Source organism: Rhinatrema bivittatum, chromosome 11 (assembly GCF_901001135.1).
Source record: "Rhinatrema bivittatum chromosome 11, aRhiBiv1.1, whole genome shotgun sequence".
Taxonomy (NCBI): Eukaryota; Metazoa; Chordata; class Amphibia; order Gymnophiona; family Rhinatrematidae; genus Rhinatrema; species Rhinatrema bivittatum.
Genome location: NC_042625.1, coordinates 74,623,264 through 74,636,030, shown reverse-complemented (window position 1 = coordinate 74,636,030; position 12,767 = coordinate 74,623,264). Strand labels below are relative to the sequence as shown.

The 12,767-nt window shown below is 43.3% G+C and overlaps 2 protein-coding genes across 6 annotated transcripts in view; both read right to left on the bottom strand.

Moving 5' to 3' along the window:
* The window catches only part of LOC115072975 (cytochrome P450 2F3-like), a 175,214-nt gene that overhangs the window by 53,001 nt on the left and 109,446 nt on the right, over window positions 1–12,767 (bottom strand). The window lies entirely within an intron of this gene.
* LOC115072974 (cytochrome P450 2F2-like) overlaps window positions 2,102–12,767 on the bottom strand; it is a 107,241-nt gene continuing 96,575 nt past the window's right edge. For all 5 annotated transcript variants that reach the window (XM_029571039.1, XM_029571040.1, XM_029571042.1 and 2 more), the window contains 4 exons: window positions 10,444–10,585; window positions 6,929–7,116; window positions 6,680–6,821; window positions 2,102–3,315 (listed from right to left, as the gene is read on the bottom strand). In XM_029571039.1, coding sequence (XP_029426899.1) covers window positions 3,134–3,315; window positions 6,680–6,821; window positions 6,929–7,116; window positions 10,444–10,585 — 654 coding nt within the window. In that variant the 3' untranslated portion in view covers window positions 2,102–3,133. The remainder of the gene's footprint in view (window positions 3,316–6,679; window positions 6,822–6,928; window positions 7,117–10,443; window positions 10,586–12,767) is intronic.

The following is a 12,767-nucleotide window of genomic DNA, read 5'->3' as shown; positions in this document are numbered from 1 at the left end:
GAAGTTTCATTTTGTGACCCCTAGTTCTACTGTTTCCTTTCCAACGGAAAAGCTTTGAAGTTATGTGCATCATTAAATCTTTTCAGGTATCTGAAGGTCTGTATCGTATCTCTTCTGTACCTCCTTTCTTCCAGGGTATACATATACAGATCATTCAGCCTCTCCTCATAAGACTTCCGATACAGACCCCATACCGTTTTGGTTGCTCTTCTTCGGACCACCTCCATCCTGTGTGCGCGCATGTTATAAAATCGGACGTACATGTGCGCGTGCCGGGTAGCGCACACACATGTAGGCAGCGCGCGTATGTTTTAAAATCCAGCTCTGTGGGTTGAATGCTGCCAAATTCAATTTCCTTTTATCTGCAAACCAATCAACCATAGCAGAGATTGTACGAGAACAAAAACTAAAAACTCTTATCTGCTGCAGCTTTTCTAAATCGAAAGTACCATCAGCTGAAACTATTCCCTCAGAGGCATGATGCCATTCAAACATATATCATCCTGTTTCTGGTCCATAATCCTTCCACATGTAGTGAGCAGGGGTTCTGGAATTTCTTTCACGGGGTAGGTCCCCCATACTTAGCAGCACGCACTCTCTTTCGTATCACAGACACATGCACTACATCTGGGACCTCCAAGCCAGGAATCCTTATTTCTATCACACACAAGCAGGGATTCACTTCCTATACTTAGATGAGTCTATTTACTTAGACTGTGCCAGCATATTTACCTAGACTGTTTAGCCAGGGATTTTATCTCCCAGTAATTCAATGGGATTTTTCTCCCTGAAATTGTCACCAAGATTTGCCTCCCTGAAATCATTGCCTATTTACCAGGCAGTATCAGATCCTAATCTTTTAAAGTAAATAATTCTTAATTCAAAAGAACATACCGGACTCCATATTATAGCGCAAAAATAAATAATAAATAATAAATAAGTAACATTTCCCTTGAAGGTCTCCATGCCACCGCAATACAAATGGTACAGCACAAAAAGACAGGGATAAAAAATGTTGCACCCATCGGTTGCAGGCGGCTGCGACCTCTCTTGCTTACCTCTTTTCTCTTCACAACTCCGAGTCTGGGAATGAGGGTGGCCTTTGCATCCCCACGACGACCTCCTTGGTGTGCCCGGGTCGGCGTGGGTGCTCCCGGCAGCCATCTTACATCTGGGGTTCTCTAGGCGCGCGCGTGCACACCTGCCCCATCTTTAAGGACGTCATGGCGGGAACCTCGGAGGCGTCCCCACCCCACGACGTCATCCGTATACCGTATATAACCCCAACTGACTTCCTTGCTAGTTGAGTTAGCAAGGATACCGTCCTGCTAGTTCCTTCCTACTGGGGCTTCGCTTCGCTGTCCGTCAGAGTGATTCAGGTACCCGCTCCTCGGGGGCCTCTCTGCACTATAGGCTATCCACTCCATGGAGGGCCATTCCTCTGCCTCGCTTACTTCCAGTGAGCAGTCGCATCGTATTGGAAGACCTCGCCTTTCAAGCTCTGGATCTCCTTGGTGTCTACCAGCTATCTACACTCTGGGTCAGTGTGAGTACAGCACCCGATCTACCTTTGTGGCACGGTTCCCCAGGTCATCCCGCTTGCGGGCTTCCACCAGAACCGCTTAGCTTGTGCCTTGTTTCTCCATCTTCCGGCTATCCTGTTCCTGGGAACACATCCGGATCCACTGCACAAGCTACACCTAGATAAGGTATCAACTGGTCTACTCTGTTCCACGGATTTCATTCTATGGACCAGATTACGGGTCATACTTGCTGCCCTGCCCGCCTACAAGATTCATCATTGGCTGTATAATAAAACTTATACTCTCTGTTGTCTTTCACTGCTGAGACTTCGCCTGTCGTGGCGAGAGCCCATAGGGCTCCTCCCTGTGGGCGGAGCCTACACTCACCATGACCCAGAGGCCCACTATAGTTCAAGACATTCAGAACGTAACAAAAAGGAAACCAAATACCTTCAGGGGGTCTTGTGTTTCATCTGGATCGAGAGAGGGGGCACTCAGCCAGTAAAGCTGTAATATTCCAGGTCAGCTGGCAAAAAAGTTACAAACACCACAAGAAAGAGACTGGACGTTCTTTTCCCTTTAACCCTTTATTGATTCATGTACACATGGGGAGCCAGAGAGCAATACTGACTGACTCTGAATTGACATGGCATATGCAGATTTAAATACACTTTCATACCAAAATAAAGTGTTAAGATAAGCACATTTGATTGAAGATGAAAGGGGGACGTTGAGCACATTCCTAACCCCCCCTTTGGAAAAAGTAAACTAACCTTGAAAACATTTACAGGGAGCTTAGCTTCATAGCCTTCCTTAATCACACAGCGGAAATGAAACATTTGTTCATATCTTTGTACCATGCTCTCTCTGTTTTCTGGGTTCCACAATTTGTAAATGCCTGAGTCAACATCACATTTTACCCTGACATCCTTTATACAAAGAGGAGCCTAACCATTTATCTATTTAGATGGCATGAGAATATGATGCAAGGAAATAGGTAATGAATGTATTGCTTGGCTGTGCATGTGGGTAATGAAAATGTAAAGTGTATATCAGTTGCCTGTGTAGGATACGGGGAGCAAACTGTTTCTAAAGATCTTTCTGTTAGAATTGTACATTTTACAATAAACTACCAAAAAAGAGGAATTTTTGGTTTCATGTCAGATTTTCTTGGTTAATGTCAATCTGCTAATTTAAGAGTTTGCTCTGAGATAAATTGGGACCTGGAGATCAGTTTTATTCTGAAGCTAGGAATTTTTAAAGCAAATAAGGGACTGGCTTTCCAAATTCCTGAAGCTTCAGCAGCATTAGAAACCCACCATTACAATTAAATTGCCACCACTGTTAACAGGTTCAGCAGAGAGGCCAAAGACAGCCCAGCCACTGAGACTGAATTCCCCCTCCAGAGCAGGATTGGGGGCACATTGACAGTGGATGATAAGGAAGACTCACACCCATACTGTACCTCTTCTGTGCTGCAGCAGATTATGGGATAATGGAGCACCTATCACCAACATTACAATTAAGAATTGATTATCATTTTTAGTGAGACAGAAATAATTGACAGTGGAAATGCATTATAGATGCTTATAACTGTTTCCAAAATTCATTTAGCGAGGTATTGCACAGCATTGGTATGGCTGGGGCAGGTTTTCCAAATTGCTCCCTACAGGAGTGAGATTTATGTCTTCTCTGCTACCAAGAGGCTGGAAAGTGAAGTTCTGCAGGAGGGTGGTAAAGAACAAAAAGACTTCCATCCGGGCCAAGTTTTCTCCAGGACAAATCCGTTGCCCTGCAGGGAGAAGATCAGAAGGATTGGTAAAAGTAGAAATAGATTGTTTTTTTTACCATTTCCTCGATCACAATGTGGAGAGCTACATGTTAGTCAATCAAAAGAAAGTTGAACTTGATGAATCTATGACCTCTTTTTACCAACTGCTTATAGCTATTGTAGCTAGCATTATTAATTTATGTTATTCTTATAGACTGCGTCCACTTCTGATATTTTATTTTAAAATGGTGTACTCTGCTGAATAAGAAGAAATCAAAATATAAAATTTATAGCAAGCAATAAAATGAATCAACATAAAACAAAAACAAGTCTCCACCCACAAAAAAGATGAAGCAGTTCCCTAATTTTCCCCTTACCAATGTAGCATCAGTGGTCTTAATATAACATGTATGAAGGGAGTGATATCAGAGGAAGTAGTAGATATTTGGCACTACTCATTCTGAGGTATTGGCACTTTAACAAAACTTCAGTACACAAGTAAGTACAGGTTCTTCTCTAGCCTATCTATCCAAGACACAAGTTGTTTTTTTGGGGAGCCTCTTTCAAGGAGAGAGGTTCTGTGGGTCTCTCCCTTCAAGGAGAGAGGTTGTTGGTATAAGGATGCCTCTCTCAAAGAGATGCTGAAGGGAGCTTCCTATCCTAAGAAGATAGCTGGGCCCCAAGGTTGAAGTGCCCAGAATTAGGGATGTGAATCGTTTTTGAACGATTAAAATTATCGTCAGATAATTTTAAAATCGTCCAAAATCGTTAGAGTGCACAATACAATACAAATGCCCCCGATTTATCGTCAGGGGCATTTGTATTGTATCGTTAAATAGGGCACGGGAATTATTTGGGGGAGGGCGGGAAAACCGGCACACCAAAACAAACCCTAAACCCACCCCGACCCTTTAAAACAAATTCCTTACCCTTCCCCATCCTCCCGAACCCCCCCAAAATGTTAAGTTATCTGGTGGTCCAGTGGAGGGGGTCCCAGCACGATCTCCCGCTCTCGGGCCATCGGCGCCATTTTGGCTGCCACTAATTAAAATGGCCTTTTGAAAATTACCCCCTTAAAATTGGGTATTACATGTGTAAATTCACTTTATTTGTGTAAGTGGGCTTTCGAAAATTGCTACAATAAATGCCATTGAATTGTCCTTAGGATTTAGTGCACTTTATGCGGGTAAATGGATTTTCAAAATTGCTATAACAGTAGTTATATTTACATAAGTGTATCCTTTTGAAAATTACCCCAATGCATGTATACCATTTTGAAAATACTTGTGTATGTATTTCAGATCATCAGTTTGCCAATATCTCTTCTTTCTTTCAATTCACTCAGTCCATCTGCAATTCACTTAGGGGCAGATTTTAAAAGGTACGCGCGCATATTATAAAATCAGGGATCGGCGCGCGCAAGGGGGTGCATACTAGTGCACCTTGCGCGAGCCGAGCCCTCGGGGAGACCAGCTGGCTTTCCTCGTTCCCCCCCCCCCCCCATCTTCCCCTCCCTTTCCCTACCTGTCCCGACCCCCAGCCCGAAAAAAAAACACCACCGTACCTTTATCTGACAAATTACGCCTGCCTATGCGTGCCGGCCAACTGCCGGCGCAAGATCCCCCGGCACAGCCGCTGTGCCTGAGTACTCGACCACACCTCCTGCCCTGCCCCGGACCACCCCCGCCCCCGGACCGTCCCACCACGCTCCCGGACCATCCTCCCCACCTCCGTCCCATCCCCTGCCCGCCCATTCAGAAAAGCCCCGGGACTTACACGCTTCCCGGGGCTTTACGCGCATCACCAGGCCTTTTGAAAATAGGCCTGGCGCGTGAAACCCCCCCCCCCACGCGTGTAAATCCAGCTGGATTTACACGCGTAGGGCTTTGAAAATCTGCACCTTAGACCCTTTTAGCACTTCAACCTGAACTGCCATCATTTCATTCAGACTTCCCACGGAAAAATTGCAGGCTTGTCTGATTTCACTTGCACCAGACAACTAGGAGGGGTAAAAGTCTGAATAGGTTTGGTCATGTAAATGCATTTATCTCTTACAAAATAGCAACTACTGAGCATACTTCTGAACCCCACCCCAGGACGCCCCTTGCCCACCCCTGTTTTCCGACGGTAAAATAAAATGGAAAATAAGCGCATAATCTTGACATTTATAAAATAACATAACCGTGAGCAGGGTTGCCAACTGGCTCCAGATTTTCAAGATAGGTTAGTCCAGTCTTGGTTTTACTGCCCTTCATGCAAGTATTTATAGTCTTGATTTTCTTAGGGAATGCAATATGGAAATCAGAACTGGGCAACAAATTTTTCCAAAAGTCATGTTACGGAAATGAAATTAGTCAATTCTTATAAATTTCCATGTGCTAAACACGAATGTGACTGTGAAAATGCAAAATTGGCTCTAGTTTTTTTGTAATATGCAATAATATAATTACATCTTGAATTGTATGCCAATAGTAGGAGACCTACGGTTAATACCGTTTGAAAAATGAAGTCATAGACTACGTCTTAGATTTCTTTGCTTGTCTCTTGTACACCTGTTCTGGAGCATCTCTGTGGAGTGTCCAGCAGTAGTCAGCCAGCATGAATATTTCAAATGCTCACCCTTTCTGACTGGGCTTCATATAGTACACTGCTGACGTCAGCTTACTCAGCAGCAGCATGGCAGTAGAACTGCATTGCATCAGAAAATGATGTAATAAACTCTGGATGATGTGTGCATGATGGTATTATGCAATATGATGCAATATTACATCATTCAAGGCTTATTTACAGTCCTACTGGATAAATGTACATGACTAAACATAGAAAGTGAACTATATTAAATATCTTCAAAACGAGCCAATAAAAACTTTTCATGGTCATATTCGTGTTCAGCACATCAAGATACTACAGAGTAGGACCTTCTTAGGTCAGTAACACTTTCATTGTTGCCCAGTGAAATCTGGAGCCAGTTGGCAACCTTATCCGCGAGTACATTCTACTCATGCAGGTATATGCTATTTTATGTGCAACACCCCTTTCAAAATTTACTAGGCCCAGACCGAGCCAGGTGGGTGCCCCAGGCAGGCTAGAACAGCACCTCAAGAGGGGAGATGCATCCTGCCTCCGACTCCCCCCCCCCCCCCCCTCTCCCCACAGCCTTGCAACAAAGGGGCAGGCTTCAGTCGGGCACGCCTCTCGCTCAGCAATAGCCGCTGATCAGCCTGCCTGCACCTGGGCCAGCAGTAGTAGTTGCTGACGCTGAGGGGTGGTCCCCATTGAAGCTACAAGCTCCCAGTGCCCACCACAGGTGGGTGCCCCAGACAGCTGCTTGTTGGCCCAGTCCTTAATCCGACCCTATACTGTACAAGCACAAAACAAATTTTACCAGCAGAAAATATCATCAGGGCATCATTTTTCTTTATGCAGCCTTTTTCATCCAGGAAATTTGCTGGGTTGAAAACTTCTGGTTTCTCATAATGTGCTGGGTCGTGATGAACTGAAGCTAGCACAGCAATGACAGTGATGTCCTGGAAAACAGGAGGTGACAGCACTGCACTGTAGTGAGCCAACAAAACATGCTAAATACTATCAGACCTGTGACCTCTATCTCTGGCCATACTCCAAAAAAAAGTACCTTTGGTATCTTGTAGCCCTTTAACTGGGTGTCCTGCATTACTAGGTGAGGCAGAGCTAGGGGTGAGATGCTAGCAAATCGCTGGATTTCCTGGATCACGGCATCAGTGTACGGCATCTTCTTTCTGTCTTCCATGGCAGGGGGACGGTTCTGACCAATCACCTGGTTGATCTCTTCCTGTATTTTTTCTGGAAAAGAACATATTTTCATATAAATATTTTGTGAGTGCCTTAGCAAACCCACATGACTTTCCTTCCCCTCTGGCAAATCTCTGCAGGAGAGTTTCAGTTTTATTGTGGAGCCCATGGCACAGTGTGAGCAAATGCTCCCAGACATTCTTGGGCCATGCCTGTTAATAGGGCATACATTCCTTTAAGCCCTCTCTCAACTACTGAAACCCCAAGTGTTTTGTGTAATCCCTCTAGAGAGCTCTTTCTTTAAGGCCATTGGAGGATTACCTAACTGGATAAGCTCCTAAATTCAATGGAGGAAATAGGTTTCCATCCTGCGTCTAGCCAGAGTTTTCCAGCTAAGCCCTAGAAGGACCTTGCAGCAAAACTCAGAGGATATTTTTCCATGCCTGGTAGTGATGATTGTGAGAACTGGTAAGACCTTTGTTGTGTTTGAAGTGGGTAGAATTCAAGTGTTTTGGCATCACCTCAGCTCACAGAGACAGGGTTGGATTGCATCCCCATCGCTATACTTTAGGCAGTTTCAGGAGCTAGGAGAAAGAAATGCTAGCTTCAGTCAGGATGAAGGCTCCCGGACTTGTGTAGATCATGCTACCTTTTCCATGGGCCACCCTCTATAATTGCATTGACTGTCTGGTTGGTATTTATACTGGCTGAGGATCTTGGACGGCGTTTAACTGTTGAGTCACCATAAAAATTAATTTCCAAATTGGTTCCTCTGATGACCGAGTCTCCTATCAGAAGCAGCTTCCTTTTATGATCTTGATAATGTTTAAGGGTTTCTGGGTTTACTGGGTGACTACATCCCTTTCAGACATCACCTCATTTTCCATTCCTGGAGCTTCTTCATTATCCAGTGCAGAAAAGGTATTATGTAAGGGTAACGGTGAGGATAGTGGGTGTCTTTTCATCACAGGCCTTTTTCTGCCAGAGCCCACTATAATCCATTTCTTCCTGGGTTTCTGAATCCTGGATGTTTGACTTTTCTATAGGACTGGGGATGGATATTCAGGATGCTGCAGAATTGGGGAAATTGGGTGTCGTAGAGTCACATGCCTTGTTCTACCAGAGCTGACTTGAGTTTTTGAATCTTCTATGGGAGCTGGGGGAGATATTCTGGATGCTGCCAGGGAGGGGAGATTTTCTGTAATCTGAGGAATTCCACTTTCAGATGAGTCGTCATCTTTTTCATTGCAGACAGCTAAAAGCAAATTAGACATAACATAAGATATGCCATACTGGGTCAGGCCAAGGGTCCATCAGACAAAGGGTCCAGCATCCTGTGTCCAACAGTGGCCAATCCAAGTCACAAGTACCTGGCAACTACCCAAACATTAAATAGACCCAAGCTACTATTCCTTATTAATTAATAACAGTTTATGGACTTCTCCTTTAGGATCTTATCCAAACCTTTTTTAAATCCAGTCACACTAACTGCCCTAACCACATCCTCTGGCAATAAATTCCAGAGCTTAAGTCTCCAAAATACAGGCCATGGGACATAAGCACCACAATTGTTACACTGAATAACAGACATTCTGCTAATACTGACTAATATACAAGTTGTTAGGTTAAACAATTAAGACTTAAGTAACAAAGTCCTTGGATAACTATTTAAGAAGAAATCACCCTAAGGGTGGGTGGCTATGTGGCAGAGTGGGAGGTAACAAACAACTCTAGTAGATACCAGCCTTTTTAAATTAACAGACACAGCTACTTAATACAGCTTGGAAAAACAGAGAAAGATTTCAAAGCAAACAATACAGAAATGCAGAACAATAAGGGGTAGATTTTAGAAGGTGCGCATGTGGTTCCCGGCGTGCGCACATGGACGCACCGATTTTATAACATGTGTGCACCAGGAATCGGCTAACTTTAAGATAACTGGCTATATTCAATAGCGCGGCTCATTATTGAATATACCTCCAAAGGTAGCCAGATAAGTTTATCTGGTTAACTTTGCTATCCGGGCTGTATCTCAATATGTACCTCTACTATTATCTCAGATCAGATTCATTCACTGTGAATTCCCAGTGAACTGGACTCTATCACTATTTTTGCATCTGTAAATAGTTTATAAAAACATCATTAAAATTTCAGTCTGATCTTTTTAGTTAAAAGGCATTTCCAATAGAGAAAGAGAGAGAGAGAAGTATTAGTCATCTGCTTGGTGAACCCCCTGCATCTGTGTAATACAGTGGAATCCTGCCAACCCCAGAGAGTCAACCCTAAACAGCGAATGATTCACCCTAGGATGGTCTACTACCTCATCTGTTCAACTACTCAAATATCCAGAAAACAAGCAAGGATTAGAACTCATGTAGCAACAATTCTTTACATTTGAATATGCCAGGTTCTTGTGGCCTGGTTTGGCCTCTGTTAGAAACAGGATGCTGGGCTTGATGGACCTTTAGTCTGACCCAGCATGGCAATTTCTTATGTTCTTATGTGATACGTCTTAAGTCTGTTTTAATCAGTATTAATAAAAATAAAAATGGTGTGTATTTATCTTGAAAAACAATCCACCAGGTTTTCCTGCTTTTTCTAGCATGCCTTTTCTCTGTACAGGTTTTATATATATGGTATTGCTTGTGAGAGACAGAGAGGGAGGGAGAGAGAGAGAGACAGTATATATTAGGATTGGACTGAAAGAGGACCAGAGGTCCTGGACTGAGAGTCCAGCTTGATTCTGATTGCCTAATACCTTCCTCTAAAGAGTTATTCAAGTAAAGAGAAAAATCCAGTGTGCATTGTAGTCAGTTTGACAACAGTGAAAAAAAACCTCCTTCCTGACCTCCAAATAAGGCGATTGGCTCAGAATCGCTGGATTAGCAGGCTCTCTAATTTTGGGCTGCAGCTAATGTGAATGTTAAACTTTTTTTGTACGAACATTCACATTACTAACAAGGCTATGGTATTGACGGCAAGTTTTACCAATCCATCAGTAAACGTTTTGGCATAGCATGTGATTTTGCAGAAGAACAAAACCATGAGAAAACAATGTGCAAAGCATTGAAATGTTGTCATTTTTGCAAGTTTCTGGGCATTTTGCCTTTTTTTTTCTGCAAACATCTCTTCTGAGAAAATATGTATAGTACATTGGTCTTGAAGTCACATTTTAATGTGCACATAAAATGTTACTGAGGGGCTTGGTAAATATTTTTTTACTACAAGAATTGCTGCATAGGATCCCTAAACTTGTAAAACTAAATCCCCAGCTCCACAAGCAGAGACAAAACCTGACATACACCCACACTTGACCTAAACACAAAAACGCATGTTTCCTGAACCTTTAAAAACCACTGCCATAGTTAATATGTTCACCTGCCACTTCTGGGAATTTCATCAGAATCAGGACACCATATCTCAGGGTCGTGGTGACGGTGTCTGTTCCACCATAGAGCAGAGTGTGCACTGTCATGATAAGAGACTCAGTGAAGAAAGAGGTTGTTGGATTTTTCTTCTCCTGGGAAAATATATACAGGTGAGTATGTAATAAGAAAAAAAAAACTAAACAATGTACGGTTTAATTTGTCTGAGGTCTGAGGTTTATGCACAAAAAAAAGAGATGTTTGAGGGGGGCAGAGTAGAAGTGGATTTACACGCATGTCACCTGCATAAGTTATGCATTGCAAAGAGCAGGTGTAAGTTTCTGCAGCTGAGCTTCTGCGCATAACCTTCATATAATTTTCAAAGTGAAGTTACGCGCATAAGTTCACTTTGAAAATATTGATAACTTATGCACATTTCTGCAGCATAAGTTGCCAATGTTAAAAACTTACCCTTGAAATGGATTAAGTTATCCAATAAATCCCATATTCAAGCTGACCAACACAGCAAACACACTAGGAGGAAGAAATTCAAAAGCCATTTAGACAGATAACTGAAAAGTTCTGCCTCATGACATCCATGATGTCATGAGGCAGAACTTACTCTCTTAGCTCGAAGATCTTTGAAGTGCGCATGCACTAGCATTCCAGCGCTCCTCGAGTCGTCTCCTCAGTTTTAGTTTTCTGAGGTACTTCATGGACAGATCATTATATTCTCTCCAACTCCTCAGAAAACTACAGCAAAAAAAAAAGAAGATCAACATGCCAAAGAACCCAGGATTCAAATATTGCTCCTGTGGTAAAATTATGGCGGTAACCAATGGACATAATTACTGCTATTTATGTCTTGGTCCCAACCACGACCAGGCTGCATGTAAGGATTGCGGCAGGATGTCCCCGCGGGCTAGGCACCAACAGGCAGAGAAAATGGAGAGGCTGAGGCACTCGTCATCATATGCCCCCTATCCTGCTGACAAACGATTGACCAAGTCCTCTCAGGGTAAGAAGAAACCTCGGTCTGAGGCTCCATGACGCGCACATTCGGCTTCAGAAATCCATGCGCCAAAGATTGCATTGGCGTCAACGCCTCATGCGTTGAGCACCACGGTGAGCATGACACATACGACACATGCATCATCAGACCCTGCGTCGCTCCTTTCCATCTTGCCTCGTATGATGCAACCGACACATGCGTCGGTACCTTTAAAAACGTTGATTCCGATGACGCACCCCGACGCACCCAAGGACCAAGCCACGCACCTGACACATATAAGCAAAAAAAATTCAACATCATCCAGAGAAGCAAATTAAAAAAAAAAAAACCGTACGATACACCACTTAAGTCTTCTTCGAAGACAAAACATATAGTACCACCATCTGAAGCATCCTCTGCCTCAAGATCCATCGCTCAGAATCCCACATCCCCACAGGGGAGCCACCACTCCCCCTCTTCAGTTTTCTTGGATATAATCATAGACGAACCAGTGGGTAATTGGGACTCATCACCAGAGATCGAACCCCTTCTTCACCACTCTCGGAAAAGATCAAGATCTCCAAATTGTCTCCTTCCCAAGATTCCTATCAAACGGTCATGCACAGCTACCACGGGACCTACTCCACCTCAGCGTCCATCGGCCCAGGAAACAATGTCTCAAATCTCTACTCTTTTACAGAATTTTTTCCAAGGATTGCCATCAAATCCCACTCCACTACTTCCTGACCCACATAAAACTACATCACCGCATGTTTCTCTTTCACCACAAGGAAGTTAGGGCTGTTCAGTTTGGAGAAGCAATGACTGAGGGGGGATATGATAGAAGCCTACAAAATCATGAAAGGACTTGAATAAGTTCATGTAAATCTCACTGATTTTACTCTCTCAGATAATAGAATGACCAGGGGGCACTCCATGAAGTTAGCAAGGTAACTTATTTAAAACAAATTGAAGAAAATTCTTTCACTCAGCGCATAGTTAAGCTCTGGAATTCATTGCCAGAGGATGTGGTTACAGCAGTTAGTGTAACTGAGTTTAAAAAAGGTTTGGATAAGTTCCTAGAGGATAAATCCATAAACTGCTATGACGATAATTAATAAGTAATAGTAGCTTGTGATCTATCTCATTGAATGGTTCTATCTCATTGAAAACATGGTTGTGATCTATCTCATTGAAAACATGGTTGTTCAAACATGCCTACCCCGAATAAAAACTCACACCTCCTCCAATAAAAAATAGACCACATTGCGTCTGTTCCATCTTCCTCATACTGAGGAACCATATGTTGTTATCCTCTCTCCTCGCTCACACCGAGGAACCATGTT